Source organism: Tinamus guttatus, unplaced genomic scaffold (assembly GCF_059628265.1).
Source record: "Tinamus guttatus ecotype Peru unplaced genomic scaffold, ASM5962826v1 Tinamus_guttatus_pri_ptg000580l, whole genome shotgun sequence".
Lineage (NCBI taxonomy): Eukaryota > Metazoa > Chordata > Aves > Tinamiformes > Tinamidae > Tinamus > Tinamus guttatus.
In genome coordinates this window covers 1,267,144-1,287,401 of record NW_028289114.1, presented here as the reverse complement: position 1 = coordinate 1,287,401, position 20,258 = coordinate 1,267,144, and the positions used below count along the sequence as shown (strand labels likewise).

The following is a 20,258-nucleotide window of genomic DNA, read 5'->3' as shown; positions in this document are numbered from 1 at the left end:
TATTGCGGGGCCAGCCCTCCAGCTCACGGGGAAGGGGAAGGAGCTCCAGCCGGACCCTGCTCGCCATGGTACGTCTGTGCAGCACGTGCTGCAGGGCTCTTGATTTATGAAGCCCACAGATTCAGACTCTTCCAAAGCCAAGGAGGTTTCCGTAGGAGGATGAGGTCCCACCTCTGCATTTGAGGCACAGTGGTTGTCTTCTCCGTTGGCCTGCCAGTTAAGCGCGAATGCTGGTTCTGCTCCGGCGCCCCGTCACGCTCGCGCGGAGCTTCAGAAGCGGCGCTCGGGCGGGACTCCTCCTCGCCACACGCTGCCTCTGCCGGGGCCCAATTTGGCCATGATCAGCGAGAGGATTTTCCTCTTCATGTGCGGGAATACATCTGTACAATGAAAAGCGTCTCCTGCTGAGAGGCCTGAGTCAGAACCGCTTTTCAAGTCCTTCCTGCGGCTGAGGGCTTTCATGTGCTCCAGCTCCAGTCAGCGCTGAACCGAGCGGGCTGCGCTCATGTGTTTCCAATAGTGCGCGCGGCCAGGGAGACCACACGCAAGAGCAGGGCTGCCGAGTCGGACCCTCAGCATGGACCCACGGACAGCTTAAAAGCAGCACAGCTTTCCTCTCCGTGCTGCCTGGGGAAGGTTATTTCATTGAAGAGAAATAGTAATGATGGGAATGGAAAACGGAGCTCTGCCCATGTCCCAGCTGATGCTGTTCAATGTAGCTGCCGGCTGTGTCAGTGGATGCGCTGTCGTGTGATACGTACATTTCTGAACCTGAAATCTGTTTCATCCTTTTGTAAGGCAAAGTTTGAAAAAAAAAGTATTGGTTTCTCTCATCAGAGCTGTGGCAGGAGGAGGGGGAAACTTTTTTTTTGTGGCAGGGAAACTTTTTTTTAAACTTTATTGTTCCCAATTCCTGTCCTCCAATAAAAGAAATTCTGCTGCGCTTGTGTCCCCGGCGCTGCACAAGTCCCCCAGCTTTGCTGCTCGCTCTGCTGTGGGCCGTGCAGCTCTGGTGCTTTGGCTGGCTGAAGCGGTGGTTTCCCAGGTCATGGAGGCGCAGGGCCGGCAGCGCCGCTGGGCCCGCAAGGAGGTCCGCAAGGTGCAACCCACGCGGGTCAGAGCCCCTGGACCCACCGCTCCGCCCAGGGGCCCTCTGGAAAAGCGGGAGCACCGAGAGGGGATTTTTTCCATAGACTAAAGATCTATCTGCTTTTCCGGGGGGTTTCTGAGGCAGTGGAATTGAGCTGCCAGGCTCCCCCAGGGAAGGATATTGTGTATTGTTAGAAGAAATGGAAACCAAACAACAACCCAACCCAGTTCCCTGAACATAACGGCAAAGGCCTTTTTTTTGCTGTGAATGGTTTGTATCCGTGGTGGGTTGGCTGGGCCCGTTGTCTTTCTCCAGCCTAGCGGAAATGCGAGCTCACCCGCGCTCCAGTGCCGGCCGATGCTTCCTCTGGAACGCCCTGGTGTTCCCTGACCGTTCCGGGGCTCCGAGTCAGCACCGTGCAGCATCGCAACTGGAGGTTCGGCGCCAGGCCACGAAGCATCCCCATTGTCACTGATCTGCATGACTTAGGCCATGAACATGGCATTTAATAGCTCTTCTAAAAATGACAGCATCCATTCTTATTTTTCTTTCTGCTTTTTTTATCTAAATAATTTCGAGATTTGCCAAGATTTTGTCTTCTCTGGTGTTCTTTGACAATACTTTCCCCAGTCTGATTGCACAGTAAGCAGATGGAAAACCCATATTAAATGCCTGTTGGAATTTGCCACTATTTCTTTTTAATTATGATTATTTTTTGCTAATGTCATGAGCTTCCATTCCGTCCATCTGTTGTCTCTGCAATGTTTATTCTGTATATTTTTATCTTCTTCATTTGCTACTGGGGACAAAATCCCCGTGTTTTTTTCAGCTCTTGCGGTTTCTCTGCCCTTCCCTAGCTCCCTGTCCTGCACCACGCATTGAGGACGCAGCCCATGAGCACGTGCGTCGCCGCGGGCTCGTGTCCCTCAGTGGGCACTGGTGTCCGTTTAGAGCCGGCTCTGCGGCTCGAGCGGAATGGATGCTGCATGGAGTCCTCACGCATTTCTGTGCTTTTTGAGGCTGGAATGGAACTCTTTGCATGTTCTGGTTGCACACAGCCATTCCCGTACTGCGGTGCTGGATGTGAATGTTCCTTATGAGGAGATACCTGAGGGATTGCACAGCAGGTTCTGCAGCACTGCACGCTGAAAGGTGAAGGGCAGATCCTCCCGACTTGGGTGCTCTTGGACTTGCTTGCTGAAATAACTGCAGGGAATCTGGTTTTCGCTTGAGCCCCAGCTATTTGGCGTTAAATTGTGGAGGTATTTTAAAGCGGAGCTGCAAAGTTATGTAACTGTGCAGGGAGTGGTTTCTAGAGCCGACTCCAGATCTAAATTCTCTTGCTGTGTTTCTCCAATTTAGCAATTTGTTTGTTCTATATCCATGACTACGTGGCTGTGAGGAGCACGCTTTCTTCATCCCGTCTGGCTCCTGTGAGGCACTTGCAGCCTTCCCAGGAATTCCAAGTCTGTTGTGATGCAGGACTGTCCGTGCGGGTCTTCCAGGCTCTCCCGTCGGAGGAGCCCTCTGTGCGGGGCTGCGGTCGCGGCGGTCGGTGCTGCCCCGCGCTGCCCCGTGCCCGGCCGCGCTGCCGCAGAGCCCGGCCTGGGGCTCGGGAGGTGCCGAACGCCGGATCATCAAACCCATTTCCTACCACCGGTTACCCTTCCGGCAACATGCTAGATCTTCAAACAGTTTCCTACCGCCAGAGTCACCCTTTCGGGCAACATGCTAGATCTTCAAACCCGTTTCCTACCACCAGTTACCCTTTCGGAGCAATGACCTCAATTTCCTGTTGACGCAGCTTGTTGGTGGGTTCATATCTATGATTCTGTGTGGGACAGGGATCACCCCACAACGTTATATCTATGCGTTTCTGTAGCTTTTGCTTTGCGCCTCGGTAGCCATAAAGCCTCTAGTGAAGCCTTTGGGCTTTGCAGGACTGGTGAGGTGCCGATGAAGAGGCCACATCCCTCTGTGATCGCCAAGTCTTTCCTTCCCAAACGCTGATACGGAAGGATCGACCTTGCAGCTCGTGCATTATTCATCCTCCCGTTAGGCCAGTTGTCACTGTTCTGTTGTCACTGCTGCCTGTCTGTGATCCTAGTAGAGCTCATTAATATCTCTAAGGCACTTTGGGATTTTTGGATGGCAGAAGTGCAGATGGTGGCAGAGATCTGTGTTTTAACAGCAAATGCTGAACCAGTTAACGGTGAGAATATTTCTTGTAATGATTGTAAGGTGATAAGCCAGTGAAAAATCACTGTCAGCAGCGGCAGGTAGCGATGCCTCCGAGAGCTGTGCGGGCTGCCCCGCTCCGTGCGGGGGACGCCCCTTCCCGCTCGGACGGGGCCGCGCTCCGAGTCCCGCGCTCGCCCGAGGACGTCCCTGCCGCGCGGCCCCGCAGCGCGACGTCCAGCCTGCCTGTACCTGAAAACAGGAACACATCAGAGAGTGGAAACAACTCCCACCAGCCATTGAACTGAACAAACAGTAAGCATTTCTTAACTTGATGTGCAGAGAGATGTTGCCAAGGGAAAAAGATCCCCTTCTGGTGGAAGTTAGTTGGTGGCGCGGGGATGTGAGCTGGTTTATGGTTACCCCCTCAACAGCTTTTAGGAAGCTGGATTTTCAGCGGTCAGGAGTCGTGCTGGCCTTGCAGCCTCCCTTGCTCGGGGATGCCGCCCCGCGCTCGCTCCGTGGCGCTGCCGCTATTTCTGTTGGCCTGGTTCTTTTTAATCAGGACACCTGTGAACTGGAGCGGTTTTGGGTGGGAAGTGGCAGCTGGGGAATGAGGATCTGCCACTATTCCTCACCCAGGGCCCTCAGCCCGAGCTGAGCCCAGCAGTCACTGCGGGATCAGTGGGGCCTCATCTGGCCCAGGCTGCTGGCGCAGAGGTGCCGCCGTGCTGCCGAGGGCTCTGCAAACTGGTGTTCCGGGAAGCAGTGCGCGAAGCCGGGATCCTGCACCGCGGTGTTCCCGGGAGCGGTGCGCGAAGCCGGGATCCTGCACCGCGGTGTTCCCGGGAGCGGTGCGCGAAGCCGGGATCCTGCAGCGCGGTGTTCCCAGGAGCGGTGCGCGAAGCCGGGATCCTGCAGCGCGGTGTTCCCAGGAGCGGTACGCGAAGCCGGGATCCTGCACTGCGGTGTTCCCAGGAGCAGTGCGCGTAGCCGGGATCCTGCACCGCGGTGTTCCCAGGAGCGGTGCGCGAAGCCGGGATCCTGCAGCGCGGTGTTCCCGTGTGCGGCGCTCCCTGCGGTGCCGGCTCCGCACTGTGTCCTGCCCGGCCCGCGTTGCGGAGCCTCGAGGCGGCTCCGCTGCCCTCTGCTCTGCCGGGGCGGGATGCCAGCGCTGGCAGCGGAGCAGCAGCAAGAAGGACCTGGAGCGGGAGCGGAAGGGGACATGGGAAGGGCGCCAGGGCCCAAGGAAACGGGTAGAGCAGCTGTGACAGGGACTGTGTCTCCCGGCACTGTTTTCCTTAGCCTGGCAGAAAGGAGAGGAGCTGCTAAAGCCAGATACAGCTCTGTCCTTTTCTGGAACGCAGGACTGAAAAACACAGGCACTAAAACTCCCCAGTGATTGGGAGAGTTTTCTAGTATTTTTTTTACCTGGTAGCTTTTCTCCTACCGTGTTCAGCTTACTGCTTTGCAACGAAATACCTTTTGTCCCCTTTCTCTTTTCCTGCCTGAGTGTTGCTGCGGCTTCTAGCAATGTGCGACGGTGGAGCACGGAGCACCAGGGCCAGCGGCGCGGCCGCCCTTCCCCGGCCTCTCCCGCTCCTGCCGGGAGGTGCCGGCCATGAGAGGGCCACAGCCACCAAGAGGGGCTCGAGGGGCCCCTGCAGCCCGGTACGTTGTTGTCCCACGGCCGCAGGCGGCAGCGGGTCTGCAGTGCCCCAGGGCCGCAGCGGGGAGCGGCGCTGGGTCCGCACGGAAGCGCGGCCGACGCGGGCAGGGGCTGCCGCGGCCCTCGCTGCAGCGCCCGTCAGGACGCCCGGCAGCCTGTCAGCTGAACAGGGAGCGTCGCGTAGGCCGGGGGTGCGTCCTGTTGTACCAACAACAACAAAAATAGAAGAGGAAGAAGAAGCACGACATGTTAGAGCGTTTCTTTGAGCGCAGTCGGACTCCCGGTTTGAAGGTTTGCTCTATGGAATGAGCCTGGGAATGCTGTCTGCTTTCCCATGTCCTCTCTTCCTGAGCCGCTCTGCTGTCTGCATCAGCTGCAGAGAAAGCGGTAGGAAAAACTGCTTTTTATTTATAGGATGCATAGTCACCAGCAGTGCTAATCTGCAAGGTGTAGAGCCAGCCGTGATGTAAATGGATCAGGAAATAGCTGCATCTTTCATGTGATAAATATGGGCTGCCTTGTACAAAAGAAAATTGCTATCATATAACCTGCAGATGGGAGCTGCAAACATACAGCTCTTTGTATGATAGGCTTAATATCTGCGGGATCTGGCCTCGTATCTGCAGCCATTGATAGTGCTGGATCTGATTGATTGTTCATAAACAGTAACTCAGGGAGGATAAAAAGACGTTGTTAAAAGAGCAGCGAGCTCCTCCTCTAGTGCAAGTTCTTTTTTTGGTCTGTTGCTACAGCAACTCGGCGCTAAGAACAAAGATGACAGCCAGATATTAAATTCTGCACAACTCAATTGACTCTTGATTTGCCTCCTTTTTCCCTTCAGTAGCTGAATCCTGCTCCACTAATTGCATTAGATTTTAGATAGCAATAATGCCTTTCTGTGGCAGGAATTCCTGTGCTGCTTTTCCCCCTTCACCTTAGAACTGAATTAAATCATAATAACGTACTTAAATTCAGAGGGTGATTAAAAACATTGGATTTCTTGATTTCTTTCTTTTAAATGCTGACATTGTATATATTAACCCACAACTGGTTCTGCAGCAAAACCCCCAAAGCCTTAGTATTCTTTAGAAAAGAAACAAACAGTTTTTGGCAAGTTTATTTTCGGCAAAGTTCAGCTCATGCCAATGGCATAAATCAACATGTATAATCAGAAGTGCTGTCGCAGAGGTCGTCTGAACCTCTGAATGTCAACAGTGTTTCTTAAAGGAGTGCTGCCTTCTGGTGCTGTTCTCCCCGCAGTCCTGAATTCCCGCAGAGCGGGCACCGGCTTGGAGCGGAACGGCGCTTGGGGACGTCCCCGCGGCCTGGCCGGGGCTGCCCGGGGCTGCCCGGGGCCGGGGTGACGCTGCAGCCGCGCGGCCGCCGTGCCCGGCGCCCAGAGCCCCCCGTGGCCGCGAGCGGCTCGCGAGGCTCCCGGGCGCCCGCTCGTCCCTGCGGCGGGCGCTGCGCGGGGCCGGGGCCGCGGGAAGGCCCGGGCGCTCCGGGGGAGGCCGGGGCGGCGCGGGCGCTGCCGGGCGCGTGGAGCGGAGCGAGCGGCGCCGCGCGGGCCGGCACCACGCGCTGCCGCGGGAAGGCGGCGGGACGGCCCAGGAACGGCCCCTCTCGCTGCCCGAGGCCCTGGCAGCGGGCAGGGAAGCGGCGCGGGGAGGACTCCGGCCGGCCCTGTGGATAGCGGCCGGGTACCGCTGTATTCCAGGTGCGCGCCTGGCAGCTCGCTGTGCAGACAGCAGCGCTATGCAGAGGCGCATCCTTCCCGAGGGGCCTGGAAAAGAGACCCTTTCCATTTTTAAGGGCAGCTCTGAATATTCCGCGCAGCGAGGGGCGGTGCTGCGGGTCCCCATGCGGAGGAACGTTGGCTCCTGTCACCCCGCGCCTCCGTGCTCGGTGCAGTCCACATGGCGCTGCTGCCTGCGTTCCTCTGAAGGACAAACTACGAGGCGCAAAGCGAAGCTGCAGATCACAGCGCAAACCAAAGTCTACCTTTGATCGCAGGGCCTTGTAATCTCCTTAAGGAAATAAGATGTAACAGATCTTTAACAGGAAGCTGTTAGCAAGAGACATTTCACAAGGGCTTAAGCAACACGCGGTGCAACATTGGCCTTGCATAGTAAGGCGAAATTTGAATAGATTGTGACCCACATACCTTTTACAGGAGACTTAGAGCTGCTGGAAAGAATTGCAATTACCACTTTGTTTACCAAGTGCCTCATGTTTTTAGTATAAAATAAAAATTATTCCTTACTTGTAGGGACTTGATTTATTGGCCAATGTGATGCTAAATTCCACCCATTACTCTACAAAGGCCTGCAAATGATCTCAGTGAAAAGTACTCAGGTGAACTCGCATTTTTATACGTGTGCTTTTCTTCCCTGAATGTTAATGTTTTCAAAGATGCTACTCGTATTTTTGAAGATATTATTCTCCTTTCGGTTGGGCTGTTGGAAACACAAAGAAGGAAGACCACATTTGGGCTGCTTCACGCCAAGAACCCCTTGCCGGCTCCCACCCTACGTCCTCCGAAGCGAGCTGCGAGGCGAGGGAGCCTTCCCAAGGAGCTGCCAGCAAGAAGAGGCCTTTTGCCGGCTGACATTAGTGAAGGCAGAACACGAGGAACTGGAGAAGAGATGGTGGGAGCTTTCATGGCGCGCTGGTTATTGCCGGAGTGCCGCTTTGCGCAGGACTCCCGGAGCGCTGCGGTGCCGGCTCCAGGCCGCCCCTGCAGGGCTGCGGAGCGCCGGGAGGCTGCGGCCCTGCCGGCTCCCTGCGCTGCCCGGCCCGAGCGCTGCTCCCAGCTCCGCGTGACGGCGACGACTGCTCGGGCTGCCCCTTGCTGCCATAGCCCTCCTGCGCAGGGCTCGGAGCGCGGCCGGGAGCCACGTGGGAGCCGCGCGGGGCCGCTCCGACCCTGCAGGGGCGGCAGGCAGGGCTCGGGGCCGGACCTCGGCAGCCGCGCAGGCCCCGGAGCAGCCGCGGGGCTCGCGCTGCCCGCTCTGCTGCCCGGCACCGGGGCCACGCGGAGCGCTCGGAGCCAGCGTCCCTCCCGCGCCCGAGAGCCGAGCGCCTCGCGGCCCAGAGCTTTCACAGGGAGTTTAAGGCACAAAGGAATGGAGAACGTGTCGGAATGGAAGCACTTAGGGGCGAAGCTGCAGACAAAGAGCGCGAGGCAGCTTCTGCCTCAAGGATTTTCCTGGATGGAGGAATTGCTCCGAGCAAACATTACCACTGCCTGCCGAGCACACACAGCGCCGCTGCCCTGGAAATAATCTGCATTAGCCCTCCGGAGTGACCACGTTGCCATGGCTACTGCCGGCTTCTCCGCGGCGGCTCCGGCTCGGAGCGCTGCTGTGCCAGGTGCCAGCGCCCGCCGCGCTGCAGCCCTGTGCGCCGAGCGCGGCACGCGGGGCACAACCCCGGCAACCGCCGCTTCGCGGAGAAATTCCGCCCGCGCTCTCAGGCTCCGACAGTTAGCAAAGATCATTCATTTGTCATGGGATTATTCCCCTTCAGGCATTGCTGCTTCTTTATTTTCAGTGATATCTGAGTAGCAGAAGATCTTGATATCATTATACCGTTAATTTCTTGTTTCCTTTTTCCCTCTCTCGCCATTGCAGCATAGACTGTTTTGATCACAGACATTTTACACCTTCAGGCACTGAACTCTGTCCTCAGAGGGACCTGTGGGTGTTTGAGCTGATCCAGCAAGAAAATCCAGGCCTGTCTGGTGGCACAGGCTGTTATCAGAGGATTTGGTACTTTCCCTCCTAATGCCCTTGAGTGCTGAAAGGAAAAGTGCCCGGCCCTGGGACACGGCTCCTCTCTCAGTTACGCTGCACACGCGCCCAGAGGACGCCCAAAGGAGCCTGCGCTGCGCCGTGATCTTTCACTTCCCAAGGGCGCCAGCAGATCCCTGCGGGGGAATTGGTCGACCCCCCCAGGCTCCCTTGGCTCCAGTGCTGACTGTACCGTGGCCGCCCGCAGCCCCGTGCGGGACCTGAGCCGACCGCAGCCGGGCGGCTCCTGCAGCGCTCCCCGCGCTGCCCGCGCTCCGTGTCCTCCAGAGCCGCGAGCCCAGCCCGTCGCCGCTGCTGCTGCCCGCTGCTCCAGGTGCACCGAGTCCAGACGGGCACCCTCGCTGTGAGAACGCCTGGAGGCGGCACAGCGTCAGGATAGCAGCGAGCGGTCACGTCGCAGCGCGGGGAGGCTGCTGCTCGCGCTGCTGGGCCAGACGATGGACCGGACAGCCGGGGGGCACGGACAGACCCTGCTGCTGCCCCATCCGCCCGTAGCAGCAGCTTGTCCCGTCTCCCGCACATCAGCCCTTCCTCCAGGCCGTCTCTGCTGTCCCCAGTCTTGCCCTTGCCAGCACGGGCAGCGGGCGCTGCCACCGCGATGCCGCCGCGCCTGAGCCCACGGAGCCGCTCAGGCCTGCCCGAACCCGCGCCCGGACCGCAGCCACGAGCGGTGCCAGCTGCCCCTGCGCCGCTGCCCGTGAGCCGGGACAGCAGAGCCCGGCACGAGGAGCGGGCCTCGAGTGGGGCGCACCGGGGGCGGCAGCGCTGCCCGGGAAGGGCGGCCCGCGCGGCTGGCGGCGCCGTGCCCCGCCGTTTGCAATCGGCGTTTCCGCGGAGCAGAACCGTTCGGCACGCGGGCAGCGGAGCGGAGCGGAGCGGCCGGGAGCGGCCGGGGGAGCCCCGCGATGGCGGCGCCGCCATCCCCCGCAACGGCGCCACCGGGGAGGGGCCCCGCCCCTGCAAGCCCCGCCCACTCACACAAGCCCCGCCCATAACCTGAAGGCCACGCCCCTGGTGGCGCGGCAGCCCCGCAGCCAGTCAGGCAGGGGCGGCAGCGGGAGGGGCGGGGCGATGCGAGCCGTGGCCCCGCCCCGCCAGCCCCGCCCCGCCCCTGGCCCCGCCCCGCCTGTCGGCTGAGGCGGGCGCGGCGGCCGCGCGCTCCGCTCCGCTCCGCTCCGTTCCGTTCCGTGCCGTTCCGTTCCGCTCCGCTCCGCCCCGCCCGGCGCCGCTGCCGGCCGCCCCGCTCGCCTCGTCCGCGCCGCCCGCCGCGGAGGCGGCGCAGGGGCCAGGGCGCGGCCGGCGGGCCTGGCCCACGCGCGGCGCCGCCGAAGATGTCCTCGCAGGCGCGCTTCAAGAAGGACAAGGAGATCATCGCCGAGTACGAGACGCAGGTGAAGGGTGAGTGCAGCGCCGCGCCCAGCCGAGCCGAGCCGCGCCAGACCGAGCCGCCCCTTTGTGCGCCCCGCCGGCCGGGCGGCCGAGCCCCGCGCCGCGGAGCCCCCCGAGCGCCCCGCGGGGCTGCGCGGGGCCGGGCCCGGCGCGGGCCGCGCCGCGGGCGGAGCCGCCGGTGCGCGCAGGGGCTGGGCGGCCCCGGCAGGCGCCGTTAGAGCCGCCCCGTTTAGCGGCTCCCGCGCCCCCAGCCCCCCGGCCCTGCCCGCCGCTCCCGGCCCTGCCGCGGCGCCGCCGCCCGCTCGCCCCTCCGCGCCCGCCGCGCTGCCCTGCGAACAAACCCGGCGGCTGCCCCGGCCGAGCGCGGGAGGAGCCGCTGCCGCCGTGTCGGCTCCGCGCGCGGAGGCTCCGCGGGAAGGACGGGGCGGCCCGGGGCGCCCTGGGGCGGGTGTCGCCGCTCCGGTGCCGCTGCGGGCGTCCCCGCTCCGCTCTCCCTTAGAGAAACGGTGCAGCAGTCGCAGCGCGCGGCGCTCGGTGCCCGTGACCCCCTTCCCGGGTGTAATGGGGGCAGATGGATGCTATTGCACCCAGCGGGTGGGTGGGCAGCGGAGAGGCTGCCCGAGCGGTAGCGCTGCGCTGCGGGGGAAGGTTTTGCTGCAGGCGTCTCCCGTGTCTGTCGTTGCTGTTTGTGCCTGTTTGGAGGTGCCAGCCCCAGCAGCGCGCGGGGCGCAGGCGGCTCCGTGCCCAGCAGGGGCGGTGGCACCGTGCGCTGCAGGGGGCTCCTCGCAGGGATGAGCTCCCATCGGGATGTCCCGTCAGGGCGTCGCTCCCGTCGGGATGCGGCTCCGGGGCAGCGGGGGAGCTGGGCAGGGGTGCTCGGCGGTGCCTTTGGCCGGTTCCTGTAGCCCAGGAGGGGCCGTGGGATGCGGGACGAGCTGTGCTCCTGCCTCGGTGGTCACTCGCGCACAGGCCCCGCGTGGTGGCCTTGGCATGAGCGGCACATGGGGACGACGCGCGGGGACGACGCACGGGGACAACGCATGGCCCCACGAGGCGGCAGCGGCCATGCAGGGCCCCGCTCCGCTCGTGCTCTCCTTGTGCAGCACCTGGTTTCTCCCGTCTCGAGCCGGGCGCCTCGCGCAGCCCCTGCCTCGAGCCGTGCCCTCCTTGGGAGCTGCGCTCTGCTTCTGCTCTGATCTGAACCTGTGCCGCGCCAGGGAGGAGTTTGGATCCCCTGATCTCTGAGAGTGGCTAAAATGGGAAAGAAACAGAGAGAGAGGACGGGGGAGCCAAGCAAAGGAGCCTAATGGAGAGGAGCGGATGGAGATGGTGAAAGACGAAAATGCAAAGGAAAATGCAAAGGAAAATGCAAAGGAGTAACGTGGGTGTGGAGCAGCGTCCACGGGCTCGAGGGAGCGTCGCTGCATTGTGACCAGCATCGGAAACAAAACCCACTTATTTCCACAACAAAGCGTGTGATTTTGGATAGATCCCCTTGAATGGAGGCATCTTCCAAAGAAGTCTCTGTTTCACTGTTTTTTTTTTTTAAAAAAAAAAAAACAAAAGCAGCAATTAGCTGGGAAAGGATAAAGGAGTCAGTGTGAAAATCCTGAAAGTACCTTGGTGGGTTGGATATGGTATTGCTCCAATATGAGCGCTAGGAGAAGTAACGTGAGAATATTTCCTGTGCAAAGGAAGCCCGCGCTAGCTGAAGAGGAGCGGCAGGAGGAGGAAAGCGAAATGGAGCCGGGGCCTCCGAGCGTCACCCCGAGCTGCTCGCTTGTGTTGCGAGTTCCTGGGGGTTTCCTGCGGGATCCTGCCCGGGCTGCCGTGCGCGGGAAGCTGCAGAAGGGCTCGGAACACGCGTGCGCAAGGGAGGCTGTGGCGACGATGGGCTGGAGCGGGGCAGGGAGGCGCAGGAGCGGCCGTGCCGGAGGGGCCCTGCAGCGAGCGCCCGCGCGCCCTTGGCCGGGGCAGCGCTGCTGGTGCAGGCGGCGTCGAGCAGGGTGACCCCGTCGCGGGGAGGCTCCTCGGCCCGGGCCTCCTGGCCTCCGCGCCGCTGCCGCCTCGTGTGCAGGGGCAGAAGCGCCTCCTCGTTGCCGCCCGCGGTGGCTGCTGGCCCTCCTCGCCGCCCGCGGCGCCTCGCTGCCCTCCCGCTGCTCCCGCGCAGCCCCCGGCCGCAGCCCCGGGCGCCAGGACCGCGGTACCCGGCGCGGTGCCGGGCAGCAGCGACGCCGCGAAGGGCAAAGTCGCGCCCGGGCGGCTGCTGCCCTGCGGCTACCGGCAGCGCGCGGGGTCCCTGCACGCCCAGGTTAGAGCCGTGCTCTGCAGGCACCCAGTCTTAATTGGGGTTTGGCCAGGTTGGCAGATAAATCTTCTCTTCCTCATTACTGCCCCGCGCATGATTTGTTGTTTTCAACGCAGCAAAACCAGCCAGTTCCAATTATGCAGATGCAGCCATTTGTGAGCGTTATAAATCTCAGAGAAAATTGGCCGTCCCGCTGCGTGGCTGCCGGCTCTGCTGGAGCTGCGGGGGCCGCTGCAGCCGCGCTGGGCTCGGTCCCGCGCGCGGCGGGTGAGAGGCCCCGGTGCCGCGGTGCCGAGGAGCCGCCGGGAAGGCTGCGGCCCTGCAGGCTGCAGAGCCGCTTCCCGATTTCCGTGGGGATCAGGTTGACTCCGTGGCGGTTGTCCTGCCGCGCTCCCTGCAGGGTTTGCTCTCCTCTCCGGCTGCTCCTTCTCCGTGTGCGTTTGCTCGCTGAGGCCTCGGAGCCCGGCCCTGCGGGCGGTCGCGCTGCGCAGGGACAGCCGCACGCGGGGCCGCGGCACGCGCCAAGGAGGGCCGCACGGGGAGGGCATGGGGACATGAACCGGTGCTCCCTGATGGGGACGGACCGAGCCCACGGAGACGCTTCCTGCAGCGGCACCGCGTGCCCGCCGCTGCCGGTGGGTCCTCACCGCGTGCCTCGCTGCTGGGATGGGGATCCTGAGGGAATGGGGCCTCCCGGGATCTGCCTCTGCACCCGCCTCCTTCGCCGCCTTCTCCTGGAGCCCTGGGCCTGGGCACAAACCTGCGCATGGCTTCAGGCTCCTGGAGGTGCTGCGGGCCGGCCGGGAGCGGCAGCGCTGGGTGGGTGCCGAAGGCCGCAGTCTGTCTGAGTGCACGGCCGGGCTCCAAGAACCGCGCGGCGAGCGGGGCCGCGTGCCGCCCCCCGGCAGAACGGCCGGCGCTCTGGGGACGGAGGCAGCCGGCCCCGTTCCGGCGTCTCTTCCTCGCCGCGCACGTCTCGGTGCTGGCTGTGTGAAGGTCACCGATACCACAGCGCGGAGGTGTCGCTCGTGGTGCGAAACATGAGTTACTTCCGTTTTAGCGAGGGAGAAATGGCCAAAAGAGGGTGGCTGAGTGACGGTGAACCCTGTGCAGCGCCTGTTCCCGTGGGGCCTGCGCGCTCGGCCCCGCTTCCTCTGCCGGCGCTTGCGGCTGCGTCGCGGCACTTCATCCGCGCCGGGGCCCTGCAGGTCACAGAGTCACAGAATAACCGGTTAAGGGTCGTGTCCTCGCCGTGCGGGGACGGGGGAACCGAAACGTCGACCATGGGGTCGTTCGTGCTGCGGGGCTGGTCGGTGGGACGGTCGGCGGCCGCGTGTGCAGCTCTGCTGCGCTGCAAGCCTCGGCGTGGGGCAGGGAAGGGCCGTTCTGACCTTCGCGGGGCGGCTGCGCTCGGGTTAGCGGCTCTCGCGCCCCGGGGCCCTGGGCCCTGCTCCTCAGTCCAGCCGCCTTGCCGAGGCCTCCGGCCCGGCTTATCCGTGGGCTGCAGCTGGTCGCGGTTCGCGCTGTGAGAGCAGGGCCGGCCACGCTGCTGGCGTTGGGCTGCCGCGTCGGCCTCCCCGCGCGCTGCCCACGTGGGCTCCCCGCGCGCTGCTCGTGTCGGGCTCCCCGCGCGCTGCCCGCCTCGGGCTCCCCGCGCGCTGCTCGCGTCGGGCTCCCCGGCCTCCGTGAGCAGGATCCAGCCTCCCGCAGCGCCACGCGCCCCAGTCCCCGGCGCGGCCCGTGAGCTGCGGTGGGCGACGCGTGTCCTGCTCAGGACCGCGCACCGCGGCCCTGCTCGGCCTCGTGTCCCTCCTGGCCTGGTCCTTGCCCATGGGCATAAAGAAACTTCCCCTTTCTTGCAGCCTGCGGGGTTATTTAATCCCGAGCTTCGGTGTAATCCCCGAAGGCTCATGGTGAGCTGCCTGCGCATCTTCTGGTGTAAAAGAAAGAGTGTTTCTGACTAGTAAGTGCTGTGTCGTTGGCCCCACCTCTGTGTGTTTCCTTGGGATGTGGCAGAGCAGCGAGGAGGGCTGTGAGGCCGTGGCCAGCGCGTGGGGCTGCGCGGGAGCAGCGGCAGCAGCGGCCCTGCCGCGGGCAGCCCTGGGGCCGGCGCTCGCCGGGGGTCCGGGCTCTGCAGGGCCGGGCAGGTCCGCTCCTTCCCGTGTCACGAAACACACCGAACCTCCGAGGTTTGCGGCAATTCCCTTCAGCCAGCGGGATCTCCCCGCTGCCCTTGGCACGTGGAGCTTTGTGCCATTGAGATCTAGTGCCGCACAGCCTGGCGCGCACGGAGCGCTGCGCAGCCTCCGTCGTGGTTGGACGGCGGTTGCACTGAGGCCTCGATGCTGCTTTTTGTGCTGCGACGTCTCCTCGGGTGAGCAGTGGGGCCGTGGGGCCGCAGCAGACCCGGCGAAGGGCCCTTGCTTTGCTCCTCGGAGGTGCCACTGTCCCTGGTGCCGCTGGCGCCGCCGTCCCTGACGGCGCTGGGCGAGCAGCCGGTGCCGCTGCCCGCGGGGGAGCTGCGCTGCTCGCAGGGTGACGCTGCCCCCCGCGCGGCTCGCGGGCCCCGCCGCGTTCTCCCGGTCGCGTTGCCAGCGGCTGCTGCCCGCGGAGGCGGACGTGGCTCTCAGAAGCGCTGAGCGCTCTTGGAGCGGGTCCCCGTGCAGACAAATGCGCCGAGGTCAGCAGAATCGCATACCGTGCTTCAGGATGCAGCGCGATTGCCAGGGAGGGCAGAGAGACTTTCTGCCTCACGTGGAGGTTACAGAACCGGCCGCAGGCGCTGCGGCTTCCCCTGCAGCCCCAGGGCAGTGCCCTGAGCGGGGACCCTGCGTCGGACACGCGCGTTTCTGCCATCGCCCACGTAAGGGCTCCCAAGGCTTAAGGGGTCAGTGCCTTTCCCTGCGCTCGCGGGCGGGAGCGTCCCCGCCGTGCCGCTCGGGGACGGGCGCTGGGCAGGAGCTCGAGCGGGTGCCGCGCTGCAGCCGCGTGGGGAAGCGGCTGGTGCCGCGCTCGGCCCCGCTGCGTGTTCGGGGAGGCGCCGCCGCGGGTCGGCCGCACTCGGGGCCGGGCGATGTTAGCCTGGATTTTCCTCTGGCCGCTCTCTATGTCATTCTCTGCCAAGCACTGCCGGCCTTTTGCAGGGACTCGCACGCTCTCCTCTTCCTTCCATTAAAGTGAATGGAGCTTCTGCTCTTGTACTGAACGCAACTGGAATCAAAATTCCCACTCTAATTTTATTATGGGGCTGGTTTAGGAAAACCAGAGGAGGTTTGGCAAAAACTGCACAAAGGGCAAAGAGCAGGCACGAAGCAATTGGAACTTGCAGTGTTATGGTGCAGCATTTCCCCGGGGGCTGTCGGCAGCAGCCTTTTACAAAGCATTTTTTGTTTCTTTTGGAACTTCTTATTTGATGGCACTGAGTGATTCCTGTCTCCCAGAGCTGTTTTTTTTGCACAGTGCTTCTGTGTTCTTGACCTACTCTTGCTAAAATCCCCAAAGAAACAATAAGCAAACAGACTGTAAGTGAAAATGTCATATTATAAACTCCTGAAAGCGAAACCATAACAAAAAGAGCACTTAAGTAGCCATCGCTCTTGTGGGATGGCAGTTTGGGATACGCTGTTGGAATAACAACCATCTGTCTCGCTGAGAGGCCGCTTGCGACGCAGGGGCTGGGGGGAAGGAGCAGGCGGGGGTAGCGCTGCGGGTCGCGGAACCGGGGGTAGCTGCGGTAGCGCTGAAGCCTTTTCTTTGGTAGCGCCGGGCACCTCTTAGCCGTTACCCCGCTCCGTTGCGTACACAGGGCCTGGTCTGCAGTTTATCCAGGCTTGACCGTGCGCCCGGTTGCGTCCGGAGACGCAGTCCAGGCACTCGAGCAGGGCTGTGACAAACCCGGCGCTCTGAACCTGGCCGTTCCCAGGCTGCCGGGCTCCCGGACGGGCCGGGAGGCGCGCGGAGCGGGCGGGCAGGACGTGCCCCGGGCACTGGAGAGCGCCGTGGCGCCCGTGCCCGCCCCGACGCGCGTGCTGGCCCCGCAGTGCCCGGCGCCTGCCGGGTCCCGTGGCCCTGGGGCGGTGCTGGCCACCGCTCGCGGTGCCGGTCTGGGCGCTGCGCCCGCAGAGCGTCGCGCTCGCAGCGTGCCGTTGAGAGGAGCGCGTCTGCGGGGAGCTCTTCAGGGCCTTTGGGGGCTCATCGTCCTCAGCGTGTGCAGAGCTCCTGCAAAGCGCGGCTCCCAGGGGCGTCTGCGCGTGAGCCTCGCGGATCTCCGCGTAGCCTCGTTATTCCGTGCCGCTCGGCATGCAAGCGCGGTGTGGTGCGGCGCAGTGCAGCGGAGCGGCGCGGTGCAGTGGTGCAGTGCAGTGGTGCGGCGCGGTGCAGTGGTGCGGTGCGGTGCAGCATGGTGCAGTGGTGCAGCACCATGCAGTGGTGCAATGGTGCAGCACAGTGCAGTGGCGCAGCACGGTGCAGTGGTGCGGTGCAGTGGTGCAGTGCGATGCAGTGGTGCGATGCAGTGGCGCAGCGTGGTGCGGTGGCGCAGCTCGGTGCTAGTGGTGCAGCGCGGTGCAGTGGTGCGACGTGGTGCAGTGGCGCAGCACGATGCAGTGGTGCAGTGCAGTGGCGCCGCGCGGTGCAGTGGCGCAGCGCGGTGCAGTGACGCAGTGGCGCGACGTGGCGCAGCGCGGTGCAGTGACGCAGTGGCGCGACGTGGTGCAGCTCGGTGCAGTGGTGCAGCGCGGTGCAGTGGTGCAGCGGTGCAGTGGTGCAGCACTGTGCAGTGGTGCAGTGCGGTGGTGCAGTGCGGTGCAGTGGTGCAGTGCGGTGCAGTGGTGCAGCTCGGTGCAGTGGTGCAGTGGCGCAGCGCGGTGCAGTGGTGCAGCTCGGTGCAGTGGCGCAGCACAGTGGTACAGCACAGTGGTGCAGCTCGGTGCAGTGGTGCAGTGGTGCAGTGGTGCAGCTCGGTGCAGTGGTGCAGCGCGGTGCAGTGGTGCAGCACGGTGCAGTGGCGCAGCGCACCTGGCTGTGCCCGCAGCACCCGCAGCGCAGGACGTTCCCTCAGCTCCTGCCGGGCGCAGCGGGCGCCGGCAGCGGCGGAGCTGCCGTGTCTTGGGGTCGCTCCTGCGCTGCTCCTGGGTGTTCTGTTTTTCCCCCTTCAGCTCGATGGGTCTTCGGGTCCATCTCAAAACGAAACCGCCTGTGTGTCCCTGGCAGCACTTCCACTGCTCCCTTCTGCTTTCGGCCTTTGGCCTCCTCCAGAGCTGCTCGTTGGGGAAGCTCTGTTCCCTTTTAATTGTTGTTTGCCACCGTGGGAATTGCTTGTTCTAAAACCAATTATAACCTGACAAAACTGATCTGCCTTATTTACAAATAGATCCATCTGGTGGTGGACGGCCTGGTGTCCCTGCCAGAACAGCGTTGGGCCGTTGTTCCTGCGCCGAGCCGCTGCGGCGCCTGCGCGGGCGCCGTGCGGAGCAACGCGGGCTGCCCGGGTGCCCCGCGTGGGGAGGAGGCTGCCGACTGCCCTGACTCGTTTTCAAGTAACGAGGTCGATGTCGAACCAAAAGGAGAGCGGGGGGTTTGCTTTGATTACTGAGTTCTGAGGAGCGTTTTAGGTAGCTGGGAGGGGGTCGACTCCTGCGTGGAAGCCGCAGTCTCCTGGCAAGTTTAATGCAGAAAATAGGCGAGAGTAGGAGGCAAATGTGTGAGGAGCAAAGCTCCTATTTCTGTGTGTGCTCCTGGGAATTGGGTTTGTAAAGACTCAAGAAAGGAGGGAGGAGGAAAAATGGATGAGCAGTGTCAGGACACTGGGACTTAAAAACCGTCACAATCGGTTGCTAAAACTGTTTCAGACTGAAATAGTCTCGAGTTCCCGTGTGGGTGTTGAGCTGCAGTCGAGCACGGTCTGGGGCGCTGTGGATGCGGTGGGCTTCGCCCTCGGGGCCGCGGGTCCGGGTGCGAGCGTGGGCAGCAGCCGAGCGATGACCAGGGCGACCGCGGTGCCCCGGGGAGACGCAGCACGTGGAGCGCAACCCGGCTTGCCGCGGGGCTCGCTGCCCGAGCCCCCGCTTCGCTGTGGCCACTGGCCCCACGTGGACCTGGCCCCATGCGTGCCCCTCTCAGCGCCGCCCGCCTCCAAGCAGGACAGAAACGCAGTCAAAATATTATATCCAAATGAGCCCCAACTGTATATTGGTTTTGGCATCGGAGATTGAGTTGGTTCACTAGTTTTGAGTCTGCATGGGAAATGCTCCTTGCCTGGTGCTGATCCTCCAAGGAAAGATAATCCCGTCTGTGATCCGGCCGCCGCGCCGCAGCCAGCGAACCCGGGCTGGAGGCAGCACGGCATCCGGGCCGTGCGAGGAGGGGAGGGTAGTGAGGAAATGTCCATTAGCACCTGCAGTGAGGCTGCGGGGGGAAAAACCCTGCGCTTAAAAAGCTTCCCGTATAACTGCTAGTAAAATCTGTGGTTAAATTTACTTTTACGATTGCGTATCACCTTGGACAACAAAGAAGGACCAAGTGATTCCCCACCCTGGTTTCTGATTGAATCGCAGGATTCGATTCGAAGGCTGCTGCAGGTGCAGGGAGATGTTTTCATGGAATTGAGGCATTTGGAGCGGGCACCGAGTCAGATGCAGTTGCGTAGCATTTCGATTTCCGTTATTTCCAGGAAGTGTGAATATCTAACCTTTCGCTGGAATAATGACAATGTTCTTATTCATGATCTCCTTTTTGCAGAGCTTTCCCGCGAGGCGCGCGCCGCTGTTGATGCCGTCCCCGCGGACGGGGCCGTTCGCAGCCTCCCGGGGTTTCCTCCCCGCTGCTGCCGGGGCCGGTGGCTCCCGCAGGCCCCTCTGTCCCTGCGGCCAGGGCTGCGGCCAGCGCGGGAGGACAAAGGGGAGGCCCCGCTGCAGCTCCGCATTAGCATGTGAAAGGGAGGCCGCTGCGGCCTCCTTCCCGGGGCCTCCCCAGCGGCCCTGCGCCTTTCCCACCAGGATCTGCCGCTTCAGAGCGCGGCCCCGGGAGGGCTCCGGCAGCCGGGCCAGGTAGCCCCGTGACCAGATGCTTTTATTTTATTACTTTCTTTTTAATCCCCCTCTAGACTGGCGTTTTAGCAGTTGCCTTAATAAACTGTGTGTTATTTCCCCCGCGAACCGTCTCTGCCCTCCGTGCTCCGGCCTTGCTGACAGCTTAGCCGTCCCTGGCAGATGTTCCCCTAATCCGTCACGGGAAGCTGCGGCGCTGCCGCGCGGCCGCGCTCGGCGCGTTCCCTGCTCCCGGTGGGGCTGCTCTCCTCGGCGCTGCCGCTGCCCCTGCCCCTGGCCCTGTCCCGCTCGCGCTCCGGAGCGGGCGGCCGAGCCCGTGTTCACAGGCCCAGGCCAGCGGCAAACGGGAATTTCGCTCTGCTCTGCTGCTGGCCGCCCTGCCTCGCCGAGCCTCCATCTACAGCGTGCCTAGGCAAGCGGATGTGCATAGAAAGCACAAATCGAGAATGGGGTTGGGTTTGGTTTGTTTTTAAAAACATGAAAGAAAGGCAGGGGAGCGATAGTCTTTTGGTTCATTGCATGTTGAACGTTTTAAAAGTGCAGTAATAAAATAAGGACGGGCTGGACTCCAGCTGAACCAAAAGGCTTCCTGCAATTCGCTAATGCCTCTGCTGTCCTGGTGCCAGGATCAGAGCGCCGGCCGCGGCTTTGGGGCGGGAGCAGATGCAGCTTGCAGAGGGTTTTCTCAGTCTCTTTCTGTGTTTAGCGCACAGACCTGGCGGCTGCTCTGAGTGGGATCCCGCCGTTGCCAGCGGAGCCCCTGGAC

At 62.7% G+C, this 20,258-nt stretch overlaps 1 protein-coding gene across 1 annotated transcript in view; it reads left to right on the top strand.

The window, feature by feature from the left end:
- The first annotated feature begins 9,993 nt into the window (after positions 1 to 9,993).
- Positions 9,994 to 20,258, top strand: part of SRGAP3 (SLIT-ROBO Rho GTPase activating protein 3) — a 59,575-nt gene continuing 49,310 nt past the window's right edge. Inside the window, 1 exon segment of the mRNA XM_088534631.1 lies at positions 9,994 to 10,147. Within this exon segment, the coding sequence (XP_088390757.1) occupies positions 10,081 to 10,147 (67 nt within the window). The 5' untranslated portion in view covers positions 9,994 to 10,080.